At 51.9% G+C, this 23288-nt stretch overlaps 1 protein-coding gene across 2 annotated transcripts; it reads left to right on the plus strand.

Moving 5' to 3' along the window:
• Positions 1-533: 533 nt before the first annotated feature.
• Positions 534-22970, plus strand: Fosl2 (FOS like 2, AP-1 transcription factor subunit). 2 transcript variants are annotated; one of them, XM_041631121.1, is made up of 5 exons: positions 534-1473; positions 11902-12153; positions 15471-15578; positions 17839-18069; positions 18194-22970. In XM_041631121.1, the coding sequence occupies exons 1-5, from the start codon at positions 1372-1374 to the stop codon at positions 18320-18322; spliced, it is 822 nt and encodes a 273-aa protein (XP_041487055.1). In that variant the 5' UTR covers positions 534-1371; the 3' UTR covers positions 18323-22970. The 2 variants fall into 2 exon arrangements, with proteins under 2 accessions (XP_041487055.1, XP_041487054.1); XM_041631120.1 differs by having other exon boundaries at positions 17839-22970.
• Positions 22971-23288: the final 318 nt, after the last annotated feature.

The raw sequence follows: 23288 nt of genomic DNA on the forward strand, positions 1-23288 counted from the left end.
CCGTGCCCCTTCCTTTTGGGGTGGGTATGGGGAGGAGGGGGAGGCCGCGGCGCGCTCGGGAGCGGGTAAGGGAATCCCTCTCCCTCCACGTCACCCGAAAGCGAGGAAACCCGCACTCGCGTCCTCTAACGCAAATGACCATCTTTGGCAACGTGCGCCAATGGAACAGACCAAGGGCGCTGCGCCCCGGGGGTGGGGTGGGGGGGTGGAGAAGATTCGCAAGGACCCGAGCGGCCTCAACGCCCACCTAGTGCGAGGGCCGCGCGTTCCCACCCGCACCATCGCCCGCCTTCCTTGCGCGGGGTGTGTGGCTGGCGTCAGCACCACCGCGAGCAGAGCCGGGAGGGGAGCGAGGCGCCCGCCTCCTCCCCTCCTGCGCCTCTTCCTCCTCCTCGTCCCGGCCTCCTCCCCCGCCGCCTCGAGCGCTCCTCCCAGCAAGGTGGAGTCTGGAGTTGACGTGAGTCGATCCACATGGTGTGGGGCTGGAGAATAAAGAGTGTGGAGTTGAACTCGTGCCATTGTAGTGACTCATCTCGGGCAGAGCGCAGGGGCTCAGAGCGAGACAGCGAGCGGCGCTCGGCAGGGACAGAGCGAGCGAGCGAGCGAGCGAGAGAAAGGGGGAGAGAGGGAGGGCGAAGCGAGGAGAGACGCGCGAGGCCGGCCGGTCCCGGAGCGGACACGGGGTGCAGGTCACTGCGGCGCGGAGCCACGTCCCTCTCAGCACCGCTCAGCCTGGAACCCCACGGGCACTGTCCCGCCGGCGCGATCAGGGCTGCTGGACCAGCGCTCGCTGCCTTGTCCTAAGTCAAGTGTCCGTGTCGCCGGGAAACTCAGGCGGCGAGTTGGCCACAGGAAGTTTATTCTCGGGCTCCTTTTCTAAAAGGAGGAAACAGAAGTTTCTTCCAACCGGCAGCTTTTCTTTTTCTCGTTTTTTTGGCGCCCTGGTGAGATTGGGAAGAGAGTCCCCCCAGAGCTGCCAAGCGACACCCGCTGGGCTCCTAGTCTTTTTGCGTTGCACATTTTTCTCCTGCCCGTGGGTCCCGGCGGAGCTCCGGCTGCGTGCGGGGGCGGAAGGGCGCGCGCAGGGGAGGGACCGAGGGACGCGCCGACTTTTTAGAGGGAGGGACCCGGTGGACAACCGGTTCCGCGGAGCTTGCAGAGCAGAAACGAAGTGCGGTGCGCGGCGATCGGGGGTCACTTCCCGAGTGTCGCCGCCTCCCTGTCTGCCTCGGTTGGGGGACAGCCCCGGAGCGAAGAGCCCAGTCCTCCGCGGGGCCAGTGGACCAGCGAGCGCGCAGCAGACTGTGCGCGGCCGCGGCGAGGGCGGGGAAGAAAACCACCCTGTTTCCTCACCGGCCCCCACCGCGGATCATGTACCAGGATTATCCCGGGAACTTTGACACCTCGTCCCGGGGCAGCAGCGGCTCTCCTGCGCACGCCGAGTCCTACTCCAGTGGTGGCGGCGGTCAGCAGGTACGTGAGGGCCCGGGTGCACCTGGCGGCTCAGGCAGACTTTTCTCTCCCACTGCCTGCACCCCCAACCTCCGACTTTACCATTTCTTGGCTAGAAAAATAGTTAGGGGCCTCGTTGTTAAGTTGTGGGGTTTTGTTCTGCCCCACCCACCCCACCACTTTTTATTTTAAACAAGGGGAGAGTGGGCTTGAAGAGTCAATAACATCCCTCCGCATACCCCCCCCCCTCCTCTTACTTTATTTTTCAGAAAAGCTTCTGGAATTGCAGGTCCCCTCTTGGAAGCCTGTTGCCTCCTTCCGAGCTCTCTCCCCTCCCTTCCCTCCTTCCCCTTTCTCGGTGGTGGATAGGCTAGGAAATCTTTGCACTCCCAAAGCCCCTCCCAACCGTCAAAGGCCCTATAACGAAGGCCGTTTAGCCCTTCTTCAGTTTTTCTTCAGTCTCAGCTATTTTCTGAAAAGGGTTGGGAACTCAGAAATACGGTTGGGCTCCTTCTAATGATCCGGAGGGAGGGCTAGGGTTGCCTCTGGGAATCAGGTGCGAAGGTCAGGAAGGAAGAAGCTGGCTTTGATTGGCTCTTGACACCTCTTGTGCCCCCCCCCCCCAGCTTCCGGTGAGGGTTGGGTAGGAGCCTGTACTGTCCGGAGAGCAGAACCTTGAGGGGCTCGGGGGTACCTGGGGCAAAGAAGTTGGCAGAGAGAAGCGGGAGAAAGAGACATCCCTTGGTTTCAGAAGTAGAAAAACAACTTTGTAAAGCAGGCAGACTGGTTTCCGTTGGAGGGATTGTGCCTGTAATCTGCGTGTCTATAGGTACCAAACAGGCACTGGTGTGTGTGTGTGTGGGGGGGGGGTGCTGGCGCGGTTCCTGACTTGTGTAGCGGCACACACGCTGTCTTGTGAGAGAAGCGCGTGAACTCACAAGGTCCTCTGCCGCCTGAAGCCCACCGGAGTTCCTAGCCAAGTTGGTGGCAGTGTGAGTTACTCTCATGGTTATGGCCTTGGCTTTGGCCTCCAGCAGTCAACCCGATTTTGGGGGGGGGGGTGGCGGGCACTTCCAGGAAGAGATAGACTGAGCTGAGAAATATAATAAAAACATGTCTTTCTTTGTAATCTGAAAAAGAGGGGCACCGCTCTTAAAGTAGTGTCCCATGTCTGGTGAGTCCCTCCAACCCTCCAAATGGCTTTTCTTTGCATTCTCTCTAACCGTTCCGTTCCCGCTAAGCACCCACTGTAGAGAGTCTGGTCTGGGCAAGGAGGGGGCAGTCAATGGACCCTTACTGTTGAAGTAATGAGTTTTAAATCTTTTCTGAAAAGTCATTGATTATTTTTGCATCCCAGCCCAGGGGTGATTTGTGTTGAACCCCAAACGTCATTCATCAATGAGTCAGAGTCATTTATACCTGTCCCCCCCCCACACACACACACTTTCCAATTCAATAACCCCACCCCACCTCCCTCTCCTTCACCAGTCAGCATAGGAGCTTTGCACTATGTCTTTGCACTGTGTCTTTCACTAGATGGGATTGAGACGGTGACCTGACACAGTGCCACCTCCCTACCTGGCGCTTCCCTCAGCCTCCAGGGCCTGGATGGGAAGTCTGACCGGATATCAGTGCCCGGGCTGAATATCTGTGTCACTGGGGCTTTGAGCCCAGGATATGAGCAGAGGCAATTCCTTGTTTTGGAAGCAAATCAGACAGGAAACCAAAGCTCGGACGAAGGAAGAGAGCTCCGTCCAGCAGTGTGTAATGGGGCCTCATTACCGAAGCAAAAAGCAGCTGTTGGCTAATTTCTAGCATGCTGTAACACATGCGGATTTTGCAATTAGCAACCACCAATGCATGGGATTCTCAGGTTCCTGTGCCCATTCTGTTCAGTAGCAACCCAGAGGGATTAGCAAGGTGACGCCGCTTTGGCCAAGTTTCACCATGGCACTCCTTGCTGATGTGGGGGGTGGGAGATAAGGAGCAGAGGTTGGTCCCCACTATTGGTTTTCCCTCCCTGCTCTGGCTTTTGACTCTGTGGTCCCAATGATAGGCTTCAGCTTTTGTTACTTTCCAAGTCTATGCTTGGACCTCACCCCGATCTGGGCTCAAGGTAACTTTATTACATACCAGATAAAGTCTGTAATCACCTATTCTCTCAACCACCTTCATAGGGAAATTTTTCCGGCAGTTAGTGACCGGGCCTTCCTCCTTTATGGCATTATGATGGACTGATCATTGTGAGATGTTCCTGGGTTTTTCTTGAGCAAGTGGGTATGATTTTCCACCCTGGTCTCCTTGTTTGTGGTTTCTCTGTCCCCCATAAATAAATGTGCTGTTTGACCAGTCCCAAATGTCCCCCCCCCGCATAACGACTGGTCTTAGCGCTGAGTTCCACTGACTTGTGGGGTGGGAGGCAGGTATAGCTCCTTGTTCAAACCTCTGCTTGTGTATATGGCAGGAACTGGGAACATGTAAAGTAGTTCCTGTTGCAGCTATAATCTCAATCTCAAAGGTTAATCACTGGCAATTTAATGTTCTTGGGGATAGTTGTATATACCTTTCCCTCCTGGAGCTGGCTTTGTTGTTGTTTTCTTTCTCCTGGCTTTCCTGGGATAACACCTTCAGATATATGCCTTGCCTTGCTCCTTGGCTGTTACGGTTTCAGGGCCCTGGCATTATGCAATCCAGCCAGTTACACAAACAGAGGTCATTTCATAACTTGTTTTCATCAGCCAGGCCCCCTTTACATGAGAAAAACAAAAACAAGACACAGAACTTTTCCAAGACTGCTGTTTCTAGATGGCTTGTGAGAGGAAGTCGACAATATTTTTTTTAGGAATCAAGGAACATTAGACCTGCTTTTTTTCCCCCTCTGCCACATTCTCCCAACAGGACACACACACACACACACACGGACACACGCACACACACACTTCCCCAGAGTGAACTTTGCCAACTGTACCAGGCTGGGACATTCCTTGCATCAAATAACTTTTACCAGAAATGACTGTGATTTCCCAAGTCGGCCTCAACCATACCTCTCTAGTGCCCCCTACAGGACATTTTTGGAAGTGCGGTCCTGGGGAATGTATTTTTCCAGTCTCAGGGTGTGAAACTTGGTTAGTTTTCCAAATTCTTAGAATTTTTCATTTTATTTAATGCAAATAAGGGCCATGTATTTAGCTATAGCTAACTATAAACAGCTTGAATTAAAAGTGAAGTTTTTTTTAAAGAAAAGGATGCTTTGTTGTTTTTTAAGTGACCCCTGGTTGAGAAATGGGTTCACTAGGGTGCCCCTCCACAGTGTTATTTTCTTGAAGCATTTTGTGGGTTCATGCTGGGAGAGTGGAAGATGCAAATTAAGGGTCTTCTGCTTTTTCTCTTTTTTGCTTTTTGTTTTTCCTGGACATTCCAGATGTTGTAGATTAGGATCAAGCTGAGAGCTATCCCAGGAATGTATCAGTCCCGCCGATTCTTGCTGGTGGATGGACGGACGTGCGCTTGGCTTTTTCATCACCGTTGGGTGAAATAGCAGCCATGAACTGCCGGAGAGTGGCGGCTGAATTTTCCTTCCCAAAACCCAGAGCGCATTTCCATGATTGCACTCCTGCCTGTCTTAGTATTCAAGGTGAATATACAATTTGAGATCTTGGCGGTTTGAGTGTGTGCCTTCCTGCACACACACAGAGCTACCCGTCGAAGTCAGTCCGCACTGCTCCATCCTTGCTGCTCCTGGGGGCTGTGCGCTTCATTGAGCACTGAGGCTGCTGAACTCAAAGGCTTTGGGACAACTGCTCTTTTGGAATTTTTTAAAAATTGTTTTTAGTAAGCCGGGCGGTGGTGGCGCACGCCTTTAATCCCAGCACTTGGAAGGCAGAGGCAGGCGGATCTCTGTGAGTTCGAGGCCAGCCTGGTCTACAAGAGCTAGTTCCAGGACAGGACCCAAAAGCTATGGAGAAACCCTGTCTGGAAAAATCCAAAAAAAAAATTGTTTTTAGTGTATTTAGACAATTCTTTCTGCTAACTCATCTTTCCTTGAAAGGTGAATTTGATATTGAAAAGTACCGAAAGGTCTTTGGAATTAAGTCTTAGTATAGAATCTAAGTGGACAGACTGGTCCAGCATAGAGTGAGACTCCAAGTCATGTTGGTCTCAATCTTCCATGTCTCCAAACTCTCCAGTTCAAAGCCCACAAAAATGTCCCCTTGCTGGTACGGTCTCTCTGCTATTGATGTCTTGGACACCTTTTCTTTGTTAAATAGAAATAAAAATACTGATGTTGAGAATGAAGGAAGCCAACTTTCTGGTTTGTGTGGGGTTTTTTTTGTTTGTTTTTTGTTTTTGTTTTTTTTGGGGGGGGGGTTCGAGACAGGGTTTCTCTGTGGCTTTGGAGCCTGTCCTGGAACTAGCTCTGTAGACCAGGGTGGTCTTGAACTCACAGAGATCCGCCTGCCTCTGCCTCCCGAGTGCTGGGATTAAAGGCCTGCGCCACCATCGCCCGGCTTGGTTTGTGTGTTGAAAGGAAAAACAAATAGTTTCACTGCTGAATCTGCTGAATGGATAAATGGCAGCTATCTCGCAGGCAGAGCTCTGAGTTCAAGGCCAGCCTGAGCCCAACGCTGGTCTTATTGGCTGCAGAGGGTAGAGGATCAATGATATTAGGAAAAGGTTCCTGAGTGTTCCTCCAGTGTTCAGGTGTGGGGCTTTTACTAGAAAGAACAAAGGATCCAGGACATCTAGGAGCAGCTCCGCAGCCACCTCTGCCTGTCTTTTCTCTCTGTTCTTTGCTTTCCTTCGCTGTGGACATGAGGTACCACAGGCTGGACTGCTTCTCTCAAGTGGAGCTGGTAAAGAGACTGGTGCAGTAACCTGTGATACGTTTGTATGGTGGAAAAGTCTGGAAATTGTGAGTTATTGGCAGCCATTTCCATCGTGACATAAATGGCATTTCCTCAGAGAAGAGAGGTCAGAGGTCAAGGTGATGGCCAGTGTAGATGCTGTACCATAGGCTTTGGAAGGCACCCTGTGTTCAGTGAACGTAACACTTGCTTGATGTTGGTTGGTGCTGGGCCTCATTAGGTTGATATAAATAAGTGTGGCTAGAACATTCGGCATTTCCCTTCCTCTCTCCAAAGCTAGTCTTCTGGGGTGTTGTGATTTCCTTGTCCTATGTTGAGGATGTAGAAAAGGAGAAAGGCCAGTTCTATCCTAGATGAAAGTCTACCTTACTGATGGAGCAGGTCACAGGGTCCCTAGGTTCCTGTCTTGCATGACTGGGGTACCAATAAGGATCAAAAGAGAAGGACTGGCCAGGAACTCCAAGCTTGACTTCTATCTAAACACCATGTCTGCCTCAGGACTCAGGAAGGGGCTCCATCTACACCTTTGGGGATGGTGTTCAAAGTTAAGTCCCAAAAGTCTACTCCAAGTCGGCAGCGGAAGGGCTGTGACAGTTCTCTGGCCTGTTGAGTTGATCTCTGATTGACTTAACTCGTATGCACTGAGCATCCCATTGCTCCCTAAGCACGGAATGCTCCCGGGTGACACAGAAGTCCCCAGTGCCCGAAGACTACGACAAAGCTTGTAAGGATTTGTAGGTTTGCGCAGGGTCTGGAGATCCAAGCCGTGGAGTGCGGTCCGTCCCCTTGGCTCCCTGGCTTAGAAGGGCAGCTCTGTCTGTTTTTGTTGTTTGTTTGTTGCCGACCTCTTCCTCTCTTTTGTTTCCTCCAACCTGAGCCGAGGAGAAACTGTCTATAAGTGACGCTGCACGAAGCTCAGGGGTGCCAGCTTGCTCATATTCTCTTTGCATGCTGCCCTCTCCAAGTGGTTGCTGTCCGGCTCCTTAGGGCAGACCTTGCTAGATTCAGCTCTAGGAGGTCTGTGGGGGCCGTTTGTCCTTTTATAGGCATTCATCCACAAGTTAACAGGGAGACACTTTTTTTTTTTAAGTACTTGGGTGTTCTGCCAGGCGAGAATGCCATATAGCCACCCAGCATCTTCCATCAGTCCTGTCCCCAAAGGAAGGACTTTCCAGGAACTTATAGAGCCCCAAAAGAACTTGGTCCCTGGTTACACCTTCCACCCATCCCCTCACTACCAGCCTGTACCCGGCCACTCTCACAGCGTTGCTTGCATCCCTATGGCTGGAAATCTGTCTTGGTTTCTTTCTCTTCAGTGTGAACTCCTTCACTGGGAACCATGACTCCAAGCCCCCTTTAAGGACACTTGGTCTTTTGGCAAAGGAGAATATCGGGCTGACTTCTGAGACCACAGGCTTCAAGCCCATTTCCCCCTTCTTACCCAGCGTCACTTTCTGAATAACATGTTGGGAGTCGAGACAAAAACATCTGCCAGAGCTAATTGAAACTTTTGTGCCTCTCTCCAAGAGGCTCCTTTAGAGACAAAAGCCTTCTTTATCGGGCCTCAGTCCCCTCTGGGGACAGGACATTGTTTTCCTTGCAGTTTGGAGCCAGTGTGTTATCCATATGGCTTTACCTCTGTCTGAAACAAGGTGTGCATGCGATTCAGAGGCAGTCATTACCTCCTGCCTTGTTTTTATTGCCGCCTTGTTTTGTCTAGACCAAGCCATCACTGCACGGAATCTGGCTGGAGTCTGCTGGGAAGCTGAGTGTGTGTGAACTAGGGGGCCTGAGAAGGGCTGGGCTGGGTGGCACCTGCCCATCCCTAAGGAATCTCAGTCTTCCAGCTGGCTTTGGGTTTTCTGCTTCCTTCCCCGAGCCTAAAACAGGCCTGCTGTTGTTCCTTGGAATGAGCATGTTTCTTAGATAATTTCCTGAAAAGAACCGACAGCTGCCCCCAACGAGGTGGTCACATTAGGCCCTTACACTGGGTGCTTCAGCTTTGCTTCTGTCTGAGGACCTGTCTTGCGGGGAGAGAAATGGAATACAAAATTTGGGTGCTTCCAAAAGTCGAAGCTGGCAAGTCTCCCAAGAGCTAGCCTGTGCAGTGTACACAGACCTACATTATGGGGGTGACGTGATGCTGACGATGGTGGCGGTGATGGTAATGGTTTGTATTGCCTTCCATTTGTTTGGGGCAATGTTTTTCTGCCCTGATTGCGTATTATAATAAAATCTCCTTGGAGTTCGAAAAAGTACCTGTAGTTGAACTCCACCCCTGACCAATTATTTCCGACTCTAATGACGATGCTCCGATGGTGGTGATTTTTTACAAGCTCCTCGGAATATTCTTAGGCAGGGCTGAGAACCCCTTGATTGCTTTGCAGCCTGTGATTACAGTCGCTGTGACTTATATCCTGGTAACAATGCAGGAAGTTCAGAATCAATATGTTCGCTTTTGTCCCAGGATTGGGTCCTCAGGCATGGGCTCAGAACAGAGATGTTCAAACCAGGCCTCAGACCTGGACCTCAGGACACCGAGCAAAGTCTCTATGCCTCCCCCAGTAGCCCAGAGAAAATTCACTGTCTGAACCTCAGTGCTCCTGCACACACTTAGCCATGCCCACTGTTCATGACACCTCTACCTTTTCATAATCCAGCTCCAGACACACACTTTGTCCATTTCAAGACATTCTAACCTGCTTTCCACACACCTGATCACATGAAATGCCCCCCCCCCCCCGCCCATGGTATTAGGAACTGAACCTGGGGCCTCGTGTTAGATAAATGCTCTAGTCCTTTTTCTATTTTGAGACAGGGTCTCACTGAGGTGCCCAGGTTGGCCTTGAATTCATTTTGTAACTCAGGCTTTCCTTAGAGCTTACTTATTTGCAGGGTGAGGGTTAGTTTTTCGAGACAGGATTTCTCTGTGCAGCCCTGGTCATCCTGGAACTCACTCTGTAGACCAGGCTGGCCTCAAACTCAGAGATCTGGCTGCCTCTACCTCTTGAGTGCTGGGGTTACGGGCGTGCACCATTGCCCAGCTGGCCTTGGATCTTTTGTTTGTTTTGTTTTGTTTTGTTTTTCTGCTTCAACTTTCTTGAAGAGCTGGCATTTAGAATCTTGAACCACCAAGCCTGGCATACCTGTTTCTCTTCGGTCAACTCCTGGTTCAAAACCAAAACCAACCCTACTTCCCTTTGCCTTCAGTAGTATAAATCTGAAACTGACTAGACTGACCAGAAGCCATTGTCCTGAGCCACCTCCCTGATAAAATCCCACAATCCATTGCGCAGGGACACCTTCATGCGCTGGAGCAATCTGGGAAGTGAGGCAGTGGCATTCTACCACAGGGCCTAGAGTCAGGTGGTGGCAGGATCAGCTCGGCCAGGTGCAGTGTGGGGGTCTGTAGGCTTCTCTTTCTTTTCACACTTGCGATATTATCAGCAGGGGTAAAGACAATAGAGGTGGCTTGTTGCTTGGTTGCTTTAACTAGACCAGTCGGGGGCTACTCTAGTGCCTGGGCAAATGATAGCAGGGTTCCCTTTTGGGTGGGACCAATCTGTTAGACCTCCTTGGTGAGAGGCGGGGCCTGAAGGGCCTGAAGGGCACTGGGTGGACTCAAGCATGCAGGGCTGGCTTTTGAGGAAGAAAGAAGGCTAGAGAAATGTCTGTGGTGGAGGCGCCTCAACAACCAAGATAGTTCAACAAGTCTCAGTCATTCTGAGCTGGGCTTGAAGTCTGACCCCACTGCTTAGCAACAATATGGCCTTAAATAAGTGGCTTGGAGTCTCTCAGCCTGTTTCTGCCTCTGAGATGAAGATAATATGGTACTTACCTCTGAGGGAGAATTAATGGGGTAATCTAGGCAAGACATTAGCATGGTGTTGTGCGTTGTGTAAGTGCTAGCTATTATGACTGGCGTCATTTTTCCCGTGAGATGTTCTTGCGAACGCAGATCATCTGAGGGTGGGCTTTTGACTGGGTCTGTAGAGAGCCTTCTCCTGAAATGCTGGAAATGGGAGGGGCCTTTTGGCCTCTCTTACTTTTCAGGAGCTGTCCTGGAGAAGGCTCGAGCCAGCTGTAGCCATTCTGGCGGGAGGGAAGATGTTCTAGAGAGACACTTGTGCCCCTCCCTTTGGCCATCGGACCCTTGAAACAATGGTTACCAAGAAACTGGATTTGTGTTGACTCCCAGGAAGGGTCTCTACACAGAATGACAACCTGTCAGAGCACCTCGCAGGACAGCCTGGAGACTGTAATGAGGGCAGGACCACATCTTGACTAAGGCTACGTGCCTCTTGCCCTCTATTTAAACTTCAATCTTGTGTCCTGACTCTGTAGACAGGTTGGGGAGTCATTGGGCCTCTGTGCCCCTTCTCTTAATGTGGTCTCATTGACTAAATCTCCCTTTTCTATTTTCCTCTATTACTGTTTACTTGGCCTACTGGCGAAGGGTGTGGAGCCTGGCTAGTTAGGGCTGTGGGGCCGGGGCTCTGACCCTAACAGCAATGCGGTAGCTGAGGGGCCTGATGTATGGTGCTTTGATGCTTGGTCTTGTTGGGTTTGAAACAGACCGTTTCCGCAGCTCACTGACCTCTGGATCCTGAACCTCTGAGCTGGCAGCACCAACGTTTTCCTGCATACACGTCTGTGAGCCCAGGTAGATGAATATGCCGATGGTAGTGACAGACACAGTGTGTCTGCCCCAAGCAAGATGCCAGAGAAGGCAAAGAAGCAGGGTTGAAGACAGCAGGAGGAGTTCAGGTTACAAAGTCAGATCCATGGGCTTCAGTCCCACCCCCTGATAATAGACTCTCCAAAGAACAGCTGAAGATTCACCTTCTCGACTTGACCTTGATCTTCCAGGCACATAGGATCATCGTGACCTTCCTTTGAAAGTGACAAAGAGCAGACACAATATTCTCGTAGTGATCTCTCTTGATCTAGTGCTGTGTAAATCTTTAAGAAATGTGTCCTGAGCCAGTACCCTGGGGGAATAATTGGTAGGTGACTCAGAGGCCCCTGGAGGCCAAGGCGAAACATCCTGTAGATAGCCTGGAGGGCTGCAGGGTGACTGTGAGTGGCTCAGCCTCACGTGTGTCTTGTAAGTCACTTGGGATGTGGCTGCATCCTCCCGTAGCCCCTGCGAACGGAGTCTTCAGGACTCCAGGCAGGGAACAAGTCTGACATATAGACCAGGGATGGGTAAGATCGGCTTGACTTTTGTCTATGTGGGACTTGTCCAGGGAAGCCCACCTGGGTTCTGACCTTGTCATTGAGCCTTAACCCCGAAGTCTGTAGGGTGTTTTTTTGTTTTGTTTTGTGCGTGTGTGTGTGTGTGTGTGTGTGTGTGTTTGTTTTTTGTTTTTTTTTTTTTTGTTTTTTGAGACAGGTTTCTCTGTAGCTTTGGTGCCTCTCCCGAACTAGCTCTTGTAGACCAGGCTGGCCTCGAACTCCCAGAGATCCGCCTGCCTCTGTCTCCCAAGTGCTGGGATTAAAGGCGTGCACCACCACCACCTGGCTCAGCCCGTCCTATTCTGTCATCTCTCGGCTCAGTGTCATGTCTTTCTCCTTGTTTTAGAAGTTCCGGGTAGATATGCCTGGCTCGGGCAGCGCCTTCATCCCGACCATCAACGCCATCACCACCAGCCAGGACCTGCAGTGGATGGTTCAGCCCACAGTGATTACCTCCATGTCCAACCCTTATCCACGCTCACACCCCTACAGCCCCCTGCCAGGCCTGGCTTCAGTCCCTGGGCACATGGCTCTCCCCAGGCCCGGCGTGATCAAGACCATTGGTACCACCGTGGGCCGCAGAAGGAGAGATGAGCAGGTATGCCCCTAACTAGCGGAGAAGAACCACGTTGGTAGCTGGGGGAGGGCGGGCCTCACGAACACTCCCTCGCTGGCGCCTGGGGGAGTTCTTGAGTTGGGGAACACTTAGTGAGTATAAACTCAGTGAATGTGAACTGTCATGGCTCCTACAGTAGTGCCCTGTCCTGGTCCCGAGTGGGAACCACTAGGTGAGATCCATAGGACAGGGCTATGAGCACCTTGTGTCCAGACCTTTAGATCAAAGCTGCCGTCCTCTTCCGGTTCCTGGAATGTGTGTTCTGGAAGTATTGTGACCTGGGCCCGAGTAGTCTGTACAGCTATCAGGGGAGATAGAGGTCACACATCAGGTTCCACTTGTTTTGCCTCCTCTGGAGGCTCAGCTTTGAAAGAGAACTGACTTGGAAGGAAGGATGCAGGCTTTCGAACATCTGTCTCCCATCACGGTGCCCCTCCTATGAGGCCGTGCCACTGTGAACCTAGAGAAGGGAGCCCTTCAGCAGTGTGTGTTCCTTTTCAGATGAAATGTGAATCTGATAAAGCCTTGTTAACCGTGGGAGCCTTTACTCCAGCTCCTGCCTTTTTCTACCCCAGGATTTCCAAGGGTCCCCATGGTCCACCATATCCTAGCACCTTTAACAGGGAGTAGTGATGGACCCAGAGCCAGTAGTCCCAAGAGTGCCTTGAGTTACAGGGCCCCCACCCCAGGGACCTGGGAGCTTCCCCTGGAACTGTGTTCATCTGAAAACAAAAGACTTCATGGCCGATAGGTGTTAACATTGGGACCACAGTACAGAGCTCTCGGAGGGCTGTGTGTTGTAGACACTGAGGGACAGTTGCATGCGTTTGGGGAGCTAGTGGCCCCTTCTGGGGGATTCCAGTAGTCACAGGTTACAGGTATTGTAGTGGTGACCACACTGTTCTTTGTAATTGAGCTCCCCACGCTGTATCCATGTTGCAAAGCTTCATCGCCAGATTGTTTCGGGATATAAATATAAAAATATAATCTATAATATATGTAACTATATAAATATAAAAGCAGTGTTAAGTGGCAGTCAGTCTCTTGTGGGTTGGCATTGCAGCATGGCGTGTCCCACATTTTTTTGTCCACTGGGCCTACTTCACACTGCATTCAGAAGTTTACACCCGGGCTGGAGAGATGGCTCAGTGGTTAAGAGCATTGCCTGCTCTTCCAAAGGTCCTGAGTTCAATTCCCAGCAACCACATGGTGGCTCACAACCATCTGTAATGAGGTCTGGTGCCCTCTTCTGGCCTGCAGACGTACACACAGACAGAATATTGTATACATAATAAATAAATTTTTAAAAAAATTATTTTTTTTAAAAAAAAAGAAGTTTACACCGGGGGAACTTGAGGAGGGTGCCTCCGAATTTTCCCCCTGAACCTAGCTCGTAGATGAGATCTAGAAGGAAGGGTCCTGCCCAGAGACTGGGATCTACCGCCTTGACCTTCAGTTGGGTGTTTTTGATGCCACCACACCACCTTGGTGTGCTTCAAGATCAGCTGTCTGGAGACATCCTTCCTCTTGTGGTAGGGAGGGAGAGAGCCAATCACTCAGGAACTCAGAGGACTGCTAACCACATCACACTGTTTTCTGTGGCGGCTGCATGGTAGAACCTTGGCTCTTGGGGTTCCTGGCTCTAGTGCTTTCTCTGTGGCTTATTTCCACCCCCTCCTCCCTCTCTACCCCAAGGCTTGTCCCAGGAGTCAGCTTGGCCTCCTGGCCTCCCCCAGAGCCTGCCCAGAGGCTCCTTTGAGCCCAGGGTGGGGACTGAGGAGAAGGGAGGGGAGGGTGTGTGTGGCTTGTGGGTGGGTCCCTGGTGATGTTAACAACACTCAAGCTGTAACCACGTTGATCTCACCACCCCAGAACATTTCCTATGGCGACAGTACCCACAGTTGCCCCACACCTCCCCAGACAGGGAGAGACTTCTAAGGCTAAACGTTACCTTGGTAGGAGGAAGGCCTGCTTAGGTGTTTTTTTGTTTTTTTTTTTTTTTTATTCCCTTAGTAGTAAAGGGGGCGGGGGTGGTGGTGGTGCTGAGCCTTCAGTGGAGTCCAGGGGCCTGTTAAGTAACCTCAGCCCAGGACTGCCACAAGACCACAGGCTTTCTTGGTAACTAACTTTGTAAGACTTGGACCCAAGACAGGTTTGGGAGTAGGTCTTGGCTGAGTGGTCTTGTGACCTCCCGTAGGGTCATCTCTGTGTGTCTGGAATAGACTTATCCACTTTGAGGCCTTTCTTGGCTGCTCAAGACTTTTCAGCCACGGACTGCCAGGGTGGGACGGAGCTTCCTGGGGTCCTGACCTGGGCCCAGCTACCACAGATGACTTGTTCCTCATGGTGCGTCTGTAGTGGGGTAGCATCTCTCTCTGGGGTAGCTTCAGCTTTTCCCCAGGTGTCCCTTAAAGGCAGGACTCCGGTCAAGTCATGCTTAGATTCTTTGAAGCCCCTAGCAAAACATAGGCACACAGTAGACATACATCTGTCTGGTAGCTAAATGGGAAGGCCTTCCCTTTCCCCTGAGCTGTACTTTGGCCTGTGGCCCTCTCCCTGGCAGTGTGTGTGGACAGAGTTAAGAGTCTCTGGCTGGTTTGCCAGAAGGAGCTAATTCCTGATCTCTTTGCAGGGGGGTTTACTTTAGTTCACAACCCCAACTCCTGAAATTATGTCCCATAATAATAGACAGCCACTGTCAAATAAGCGGAAAGACTGGTTGGTGGGACTTATGTGTCTAGGCTGCTTTTTCTCTTGCCCAGCCTAGCACTGAGGCAGACTCCCAAGGAGTCCTCAGGGAGCTCCTCACTCAAGTTGGCAGAGGGTTGGAAATAGAGTGGTACCCATGGCCTCTCCATTAATGACAGTGTATCCGTACAAACCCCCATGGGTGGGTCTCACCTTTGTGGAGACTCTACATAATCAAAGGTGGGTGGTGAGGGGTAATTAGCTAGGCTTTGGAGGAAGCAGCCGAAGCAGGTGGGGCCAGGCCCAGCTTGCTGGAGGGGACTCTTCCTTAGCCCAGGCTTCGAATCAGAGCTGACAGACTAATCCTGCCCTGGTGCAGTGCCCCTGAGTTCCTTACCTACTCTTGTTCTGCTGTCCCTTTAAATGTGTAGCGTCCCCTTGCAGGGCAGATCCACCAAAAGCTCCCTCCAGCAGCCATGCAGCCTGCCTACTTGTCTCTTCCCGCCCCCCTTCTCAAAGGGCAGGTTGTAGGTCTTACCATACGGCTTTTTAAAACTGCCGCAAACCCTCCCCACCATTCTGATCATGACTCTTCACCTTGGCCTCTCTAGCTGTCTCCTGAAGAAGAGGAGAAGCGTCGAATCCGGCGGGAGAGGAACAAGCTGGCTGCAGCCAAGTGTCGGAACCGTCGCCGGGAGCTGACAGAGAAGCTGCAAGCGGTGAGGAGCCCTGTGTGGCGCGGGGTTGCCCCGGGTGGACTGTGGGCTGCAGGGCTCCTGCCTTTTCAGTCCCATCCTACTAAGTGTCAAACCGACGAGTCAGGAGAGACGGGACACCCTTTCTTTTGAGCACGTGGGTCAACATTAATGCTAAATGAGGGGTGAAAGTCAGGAGAATGGATCTATGCGAATCGGCCTCTGCCGTCTGTGTGGGTCTGGAGAGAGGCAGGACCACCTTTTTGGGCCAGTGTGCTTTCTCACTCAGCACTTGAGTGCACTCTGTTCTCAGATCCCCTGGGGCTTCTGGGTAAGGGTTGACAGTTCCAGTGAGCTTGGGCGTATGGATAGCGGTCTCTCCATGCCTCCTTCTTGGGGTTCCAGTTGCCCCCACACCCAAAACCAGCAAAGGTGGCCCAGCCTGGCTGAAGCACCACAGTTGGTTTGAGTGGGGTGGGAGCAAGCATCCTCATGCAGACAGGTCACATGTCAGTTTAGTTATATTTCTTTGGAGCTTCTGCCTAGCCTTCATTGGCAGGCAAGGAGGTTTCCCACCTCTACGGCGAGCTGAGAGCTCTATTCTGTCCTTGTGAGTCACTTTCCTATGCTCCCTAACTGCCCAGACCCGGGGGACCTATGGTCCTGACCCTCCCTCTTCTAAGCTTGGCCTTACCAATGTCCTGTAACTTCCTTCTGTGTCTGGTCCTAAAGGAAGGACAGGACATCTGGTAGAGGAGCTCCCAAGCCAGTGCTGACTCCCTGGGACACAATGCTCTCAGAGAGAGCAGATGAGCTGAAGAGTTTGTCCTTGGTCCTCACACGGTGACTCACTAGTAGCGAGATTTAGAATCTATTTAATCCTTCCAGGTACAATGTATCTGCTTTAAATGGTTTCCTTTGGGCACATTCACTAGAATATGTACTTGGCGAAAGCCACAAAGCCTGTACTCATGGCTTGTGGGGGTGTCAGAGTGGGCATGGGAGTAGACATTTTCCTTCCCGGATGAGGCAGACCAGGGAATGATCAGCCCACCACGGGAAGCGCCCTCAACAGAGCCTTCCAAGGAACCATGCCTTTCAGTGACTCCCCAGGGCATCCCTCACCACCTGCCCAGAGCAGGACTCCTCTGAGACCTCCCTACTTTCCTCCCCTCTTCCCAGAAGTCTCACACCCCGCTTCTCTGCCTCCCCCACGTCCTGACCCAGCTACCCAGCCCCTGAGCCACATCCTCCACAGGAAGCCTCTGACGTTCGTCAGACCCTTGAGACAGACGGAAACTTCTTGTTTTCGCTCCGGAATACATTGCTCTGTGCTTAATAGAGCTCTTGCCCGGATCTCTTCATTTGTGAATGGGAATCTGTGGGAGAGAAAAAGTGGGAGGGGACTGGTGACGCAGGCCTCTCTGCTCCCCAGCTACTCCAGTCCACAGCTGTGTGTGTCTGGCTGCGTTTGAAGGAGGGAAGTGGAGGCTTACACAGGTCATTTTGGCACCCTCACGGCTCTTACCAGCTGTCAGGTGCCCCTCTAGTGGGCACTCAGTGGAACTAAATGTGTCCCTTGGTGTCTCTAGGGACGTGGGCTTCAGAAACTGGAGTAGGAAAGGAGGGAGGAGCCAGCAGGGATCAAGTGAGCGTGTATTGTAAGCCGTGTGCTGTTTGTTCCAGTACTGAGGGCGCAGGATTGCACATGAGAGTCCATGCTCATGAAGCGTCCAGCCCAGCATCTGTGTCCACTAGTGGGCTGGAATGGTAGAGGAGGAGTGAGCAGAGTGCCCTCTTCTCTGTGAGTAACCCACTCACTCTAACCCATTGGGGGACCCAAAGGCAGCACTGGCATCCTGAGGGTTCAGTGCTAGCTAGCATGCAAACTCGAGTCAGATGCACTGGGATTCAAATCTGGCCAACCCTCCCCGCTAGCTCTATAACTCCGGGCAGATGAGTTTCTCTATAACTTCACAGGGCCTCAGTTTCCTCATCTTCAAAATGGGTCAATGATAAGTCTGCTTTCAGAAACTCCTGGAAGGTGGAGTGCATTATTCAGTGGAGTAGTAAGTGCTCAATTGCAGCAGCGGCTCCAGAGGTTAGCTCGCCTGCCCCACAAGCCGACTTTCCTCCTTCAGAAATAAAAGGGACTGTGAGCCTCCGTGTGACTCACGCCCAGTTAGGTGTGTGAGACGCTTGTGGTAGGTCACCTGAGGACACCGTGGATCCCTCAGGTCAGCCCGTAGGCTCCTGTCCCTCACACCCTTCTCTCCCCTCACAGGAGACAGAGGAGCTGGAGGAGGAGAAGTCTGGTCTGCAGAAAGAGATTGCTGAGCTACAGAAGGAGAAGGAAAAGCTGGAGTTCATGTTGGTGGCCCACGGCCCCGTGTGCAAAATCAGCCCCGAGGAGCGCCGGTCGCCCCCGACCTCCGGGCTGCAGCCCATGCGTGGTGCGGGCGCTGTGGTGGTGAAGCAGGAACCGCTCGAAGAGGACAGCCCCTCTTCCTCAGTGGTAGGGATGGACAAGACCCAGCGCTCTGTCATCAAGCCCATCAGCATTGCTGGGGGTGGTTTCTATGGGGAAGAGCCTCTGCACACTCCCATCGTGGTGACCTCCACACCTGCCATCACTCCAGGCACCTCAAACCTTGTCTTCACCTACCCCAGTGTCCTGGAACAGGAGTCACCTGCGTCACCCTCGGAGTCCTGCTCCAAGGCTCACCGCAGAAGCAGTAGCAGTGGGGACCAGTCCTCAGACTCCTTGAACTCCCCCACATTGCTGGCCCTGTAACCCTGTGCTCCTCTGGCCAGCTCTGGAGGAGTCGTCATCATTGTCACCTTTCCCGGGGACCAGTACCTTTAAGCGCTCCAGGGTCATGAGGGCAATAGGGGGACCTTGGCTCTGGGGACCCAATGGGACTTAGTGGTGAGGCACTGGTTGATCTCTTAGAAGCCCTGGGACCCCTCCCCCCCCCTTCCCCCATTCATCTTGCAAGCAAATCCTCTTTCTTGAGAAGCTGAGGAGAACTTGGTTTGGTGGACTCCGACATCTCTCCTGCTTCTGAAGCACCTGGAGCTGGCCCGGATGGTTCCTGTCCCTTTGTTATGCTGTTGTCTCTGGAGTGATGGTGTCCTTTCCTGCCCCACCAAGCATGCTCAGTGCCTTTCGGTTTCCCCTCCTTCCCCCCCCCCCCCCCCCCAGTATCAGTTCCATTCCCTCTGGGTTTTTATGAGATTTGCCGTGACATTTCATCTGGGTGGTCTGGATATTAAAGCGCTTTTATTTCCGGAGCTGGGGGAGCAGGTGTCTCTTCCGCTGGGGCGGACATGTCCCGAAGGGACAGTCAAAGTGCAATATTATTGAACCTTCCCTCCCCACACACCCCAGCGCACTGCCGGCTCAGACCACCAGCGGGCTCCCTGAGTTCTACAGGTGCGGCGGTCACCACCGGGCTACACCAAGGACCTTTCCTCCCCAGCCTTGGAGAGAGATGTCCGCCTCTTGGAGGATCGGCCTGGCCAGAAGACAGGGTGTGAGTGCTGACAACCGGGACACAGGTTGGGTTTGCCAAACGCCTAATTACCAAGCCAGGATTAGTGCCAACAAAGCCACGTGGCTGTCCTAGTGAGCTTCCCTTACCTGACGTCTTGGGCAGAGCGTCTCCTGTAATTACTGCCTCGCCATTCTGCGCTGGACCCTTCTCTCCAGACCAAGGAGGTACCCCTTCCTCAGAACAACACACCACTCCAAAGCCCGGCTGGGTCCTGCCCTTCCCCAGCTCTCAGGGTGACGCCACCCAGAGATATTGAATGAGTGTGGGCCTTGACCCTCCCCCAATTTTGACCTAATGGCTTCTCTTCCAACCCCAGGTAGAGTAGCTGGGGTGATGTGTGGGGCTGTGGTTTTTGTCTGCAGAAGCAGCCCCCATGTCCCTAGCCTTTCCTGGCTGCTCTCCTATCAGCAAGGTGTGGGAATACCCCCTCCCCTGCTCTCAGTGGTCCCTGCCATTGATGAATGAATGCTTTTCCTTTGATATTTCTGTGGCCCACTCCAGAGTGACCTCCTGACCCTGTAGGCCAGTTGGGAGTCACTGGTCTGAGCCAGTCTTGCTAGGGCTTGGGGTGTCTCTGCCGATTCTAGCTAAGCTAGCATGTGTTCCTTCGCACTGCCAGAAGAGCTATGCTTCTCCTGGCTGTCCTGGCCTCCAGCAAAGGCATACTCCTGCCCCCGCATCCCATCGCTGTCTCCCTACTGCATGCTTATACAGGTATGGGAAGTGGAGTCCGGTTAGAACTGGTCTCTAGCGCTAATGCTCTGACCTAGTGTTTCCACTCTAAAGATCTTATCTAAAGCCATGTTACTTGAACCAAGCCCAGTGGTGAAAAATCTGAGTTTTGAGAGGACAGAGACAACTTCATAGTTCTTCACAGACAAAGGCCTTTCTCAACCCGAGTTCACATGCGCCGGCCATGATTTAATCCCATGACCTACTGACATGCATGCAGAATACACAGGATCCAGGAGCCGTGTGGGAAACCTGCAAAGAGCTGAAAGAGACGGGGGCAGGGATTGGCTGGCTAGAGAGGGAGATGTTCGGAGTAATTTCCATATGCTCTGTCCCGTACATCCTGGCTCTAACTCTGCCAGTCTGGTTTCCCAGAGCCGCTGGAGAAGATGGCTTCCTGACCTTAGACTCCTCCTAGAAACAGGAGATGGCCAGGAGTAGCTAGAGCTGGGTAAATACCCGGGGGTGACCTCAGTTGAGAAACATCTATCATCTCAAGCCAAGCGGGAGCTCTCTCCCTCCTCGTGCCCATGGGCATTTCTGAAGCAAACCTGCTTTTACACTCTTATTTCCTAAAGCCCCTTTCTGCTCCATCTCTATAGCATGGATATCAACCCTGGTCACAGGCCCCGTGACTTGGTGCCCCAGTTGGACACTCCTGAGACCCCCCTCCCCGAGTCTGGCTCTCACTTAAGATTGCAAGCTGTGTTGGCATCAGGACCAGAAGGCACAGCCAACTAACCTGGGCCTCAGACCTCTGAGGCATTTTCCCTCCTGACCTGCTTGCTCCATCCTACAGACTCCATGGCTTTCCAAAGACAGATTTTGAGGGGATAGTTGGATGTTCACACCCAAACTGTGGGAGGAGCCTCAGTTGGCTTCCTTCTGACTCGCTGTCAAGCCCCTTCCCGTACATGTCACTCACACATACGCCTGTGCTCGAGTCAGGCGCCTGGCTTGCTGTCCTGTCTCCAGTTCAGGGAGCAGGGGTCGGGGAAGGGTGCTTGAGTTCAGACAAGGTGTCCCATCTCCTCATGTGTGTCCTCAGCTGACGTGAACTTGGGCTGGACTGTAAGCAGCTCTGGGTTGGCATAGGGCAGGCCCTCCTTAATCAGCTAGCATGAAACACAGTCCTCATGGCCACCCAGCCTCTGCGAGAACAGCCCTCCCTCCAGCTGGCTGTCTAGGGACAGCCCTGGCACAGGAAAGAGAGTGGCCCCAGTGAGGGGAGCCAACAGCAAGCAACTGGTTTCCTTGGGGGAGAGAGACCCCGAGTCTGCTTCCCCTTCTCTCCGAGTGCGGAAGAGGGACAGGCTGTGTGAAGCATCCAGATTCGTTTCTCCCAATTTTCCCGAGAGAGCAAAAATGTTCCTTGAGGTGTCACCGTTTACCTTCCACTGAGACTTCCTTCCCTGAGCAGGTATTCATGTGGCCTTTTTAGGGAGGAAAGGAATGAGCACCCACTGTGGTCCAGGCACTAAGAGGCACTTTTATATTTATCCTCTTTTAAGATGGAACTAAGGGGCTGTCTCCTAGAAGAAGTCCCAAGTAATGGCTAAACAGAAACACTTGGAGGTGAGAGGGCTTTCTTCAAAGACCTCAGGTGGGAGTTGCCTTTAGTCTGGTGGTTCTCAGATACTCATCCCCAACCCCAGCAGCATCTGCCCACCCCAGGCTCCTCCCCCGTCAGGCTCCTCCCACCTGGCCTGTGCTCCTCAGGTGACTGAAGGGGCAACCTGAGTTCTCATAGAATTTGTGGACCAATAGGCTATGTCGTGTGTATGGCTTTCTTCTTTACACGTAAGTAAAGGGGTCTTGCCACATTCTGCTTGAGTCATCCTGGCATCCATCTTTAAGCCAGCATCTCACTATTTATTGACTGGGGTGGGGCTCGTGTGTGCTTGTTTGTGTGTGCGTGTGTTTGCATTCATATTCCCACGCGTGTGAGTGTGTGCTTGTATCCTCCTGCAGCTTTGTTGTTGTTGTTTTTTTAAAGAAGGAAAACAAGTGTCCCATTGCTAAGTTGGTGTCTTCTCATGCTTCTAGTGTTTTGGCCTGACCACGCCTCACGAAATGTTGGTCTTTGTCCAGTGCTGACATGTTCAGGAAGAGCTGGGTCAAAGTTTCACAGGGGGTATGGGAAGGGAAAGGGGAGAAGAAATTGACATTTATTTTATTATTTATTTTAAATGTTTACATCTTCTTTGTGTTGTTCTAAGCCTGAATAGAAACAGATAGCATTAAAGTACTCAGCCCCCCCCACTCCTTTTTTTCTAACTTAGAATAATGATGCTTTATTTTGTTTGTTTGTTTCTAAAGTGACTTGTGGACTTGTGCTGTATAAACTGTATTCCAAGGTTCTGTTTTTAAAGATTGATTGTCATTCCTCTGGGGACAGCGGCTGCTAAGAAATCTTAACTAACATTGTACGAGAACACAATGAAAGACCCTGGCCCTGTCTCTCAAAACTTAACTTTCTCTGTATGATTAAAAAAAATATTCCATTTATTTTACTTCGTGGTTACTTGATTTTGAGGGAGAAAATATTCAACTGTATAAAGACTAGGTATCAGGGTTCCTTTTGCAGTGGGAGGTGTATATATCGTATTTTGGTATGTAGTGGAAACTCAAGCTCTGTGTATCTGTGTTTGGGATATGTCGATGACGTGAAGTGAAGTCTGCTCTTCGACCCTGGAGGCAAATGAGCTGTACAAGGTTTTAGGGCGCCGTGGGGGTTCTAATGACCTTTCTGGGCACCTTTTGTCCCCTATTTTTAAAGTAACGGTGAAACAGCCCTAATGGAGGGCCCTCTCTAGTCAAACTCTCCAGGCAGGACCGTATGCTCAAAAATCTTTGTATAGTTTTCAAAATTGAGGAGTATCCCTGCTCGGAAGCATCTCTGGTGGTGCGTGTTGTGTTGTTCTGTGTGCTGTACGTGACACAAGCCTACAGTATTTGCACTAAGAAAAGCTTGTCGGGAGAAGCTTGCTGCTATGGAGGAAAGAACATATTAAAACTTATTTTCCCTTGGGGTGTATTTCGGTTTTATGTTCTCGTTGTTGTTGTTGTTAGCTTTCCCACTTTCCATTGAGTAGCATTTTGTAGAATAAAATGAATTAAGATCAAAGAGCCTGTGGTGGTTGTTTTTTGTCCCCCCCCCCCCCATCTTCCCCGTCTGTGCTGTGACTACCCTTTTCCTTCTCTTCCTCTGTGCCTTGGGCCCCTCGTGGATGAAGATGGGGGAGGGGACTCACCTCACCCTTGAGCTGCAGGGAGGGTACCTCCTGCCCCTCCCATCTGTGCCTTTCTGCTCTTATCCCCCCCCACCCCTTCCCATTCTGTGTCAGGGCCCAGTTCTCAGTCAGCTGCCAACTCCTGCCAACATGTGATCCAGCAAAAGCTCAGGGTATTTGTTGGAAGCCCAGAAAGGGTCAAAGGACCAATT

The sequence above is a fragment of the Microtus oregoni genome, unplaced genomic scaffold (assembly GCF_018167655.1).
Source record: "Microtus oregoni isolate MIOR12 unplaced genomic scaffold, Mior012 000036F_ref0000092, whole genome shotgun sequence".
Classification (NCBI taxonomy): Eukaryota; Metazoa; Chordata; class Mammalia; order Rodentia; family Cricetidae; genus Microtus; species Microtus oregoni.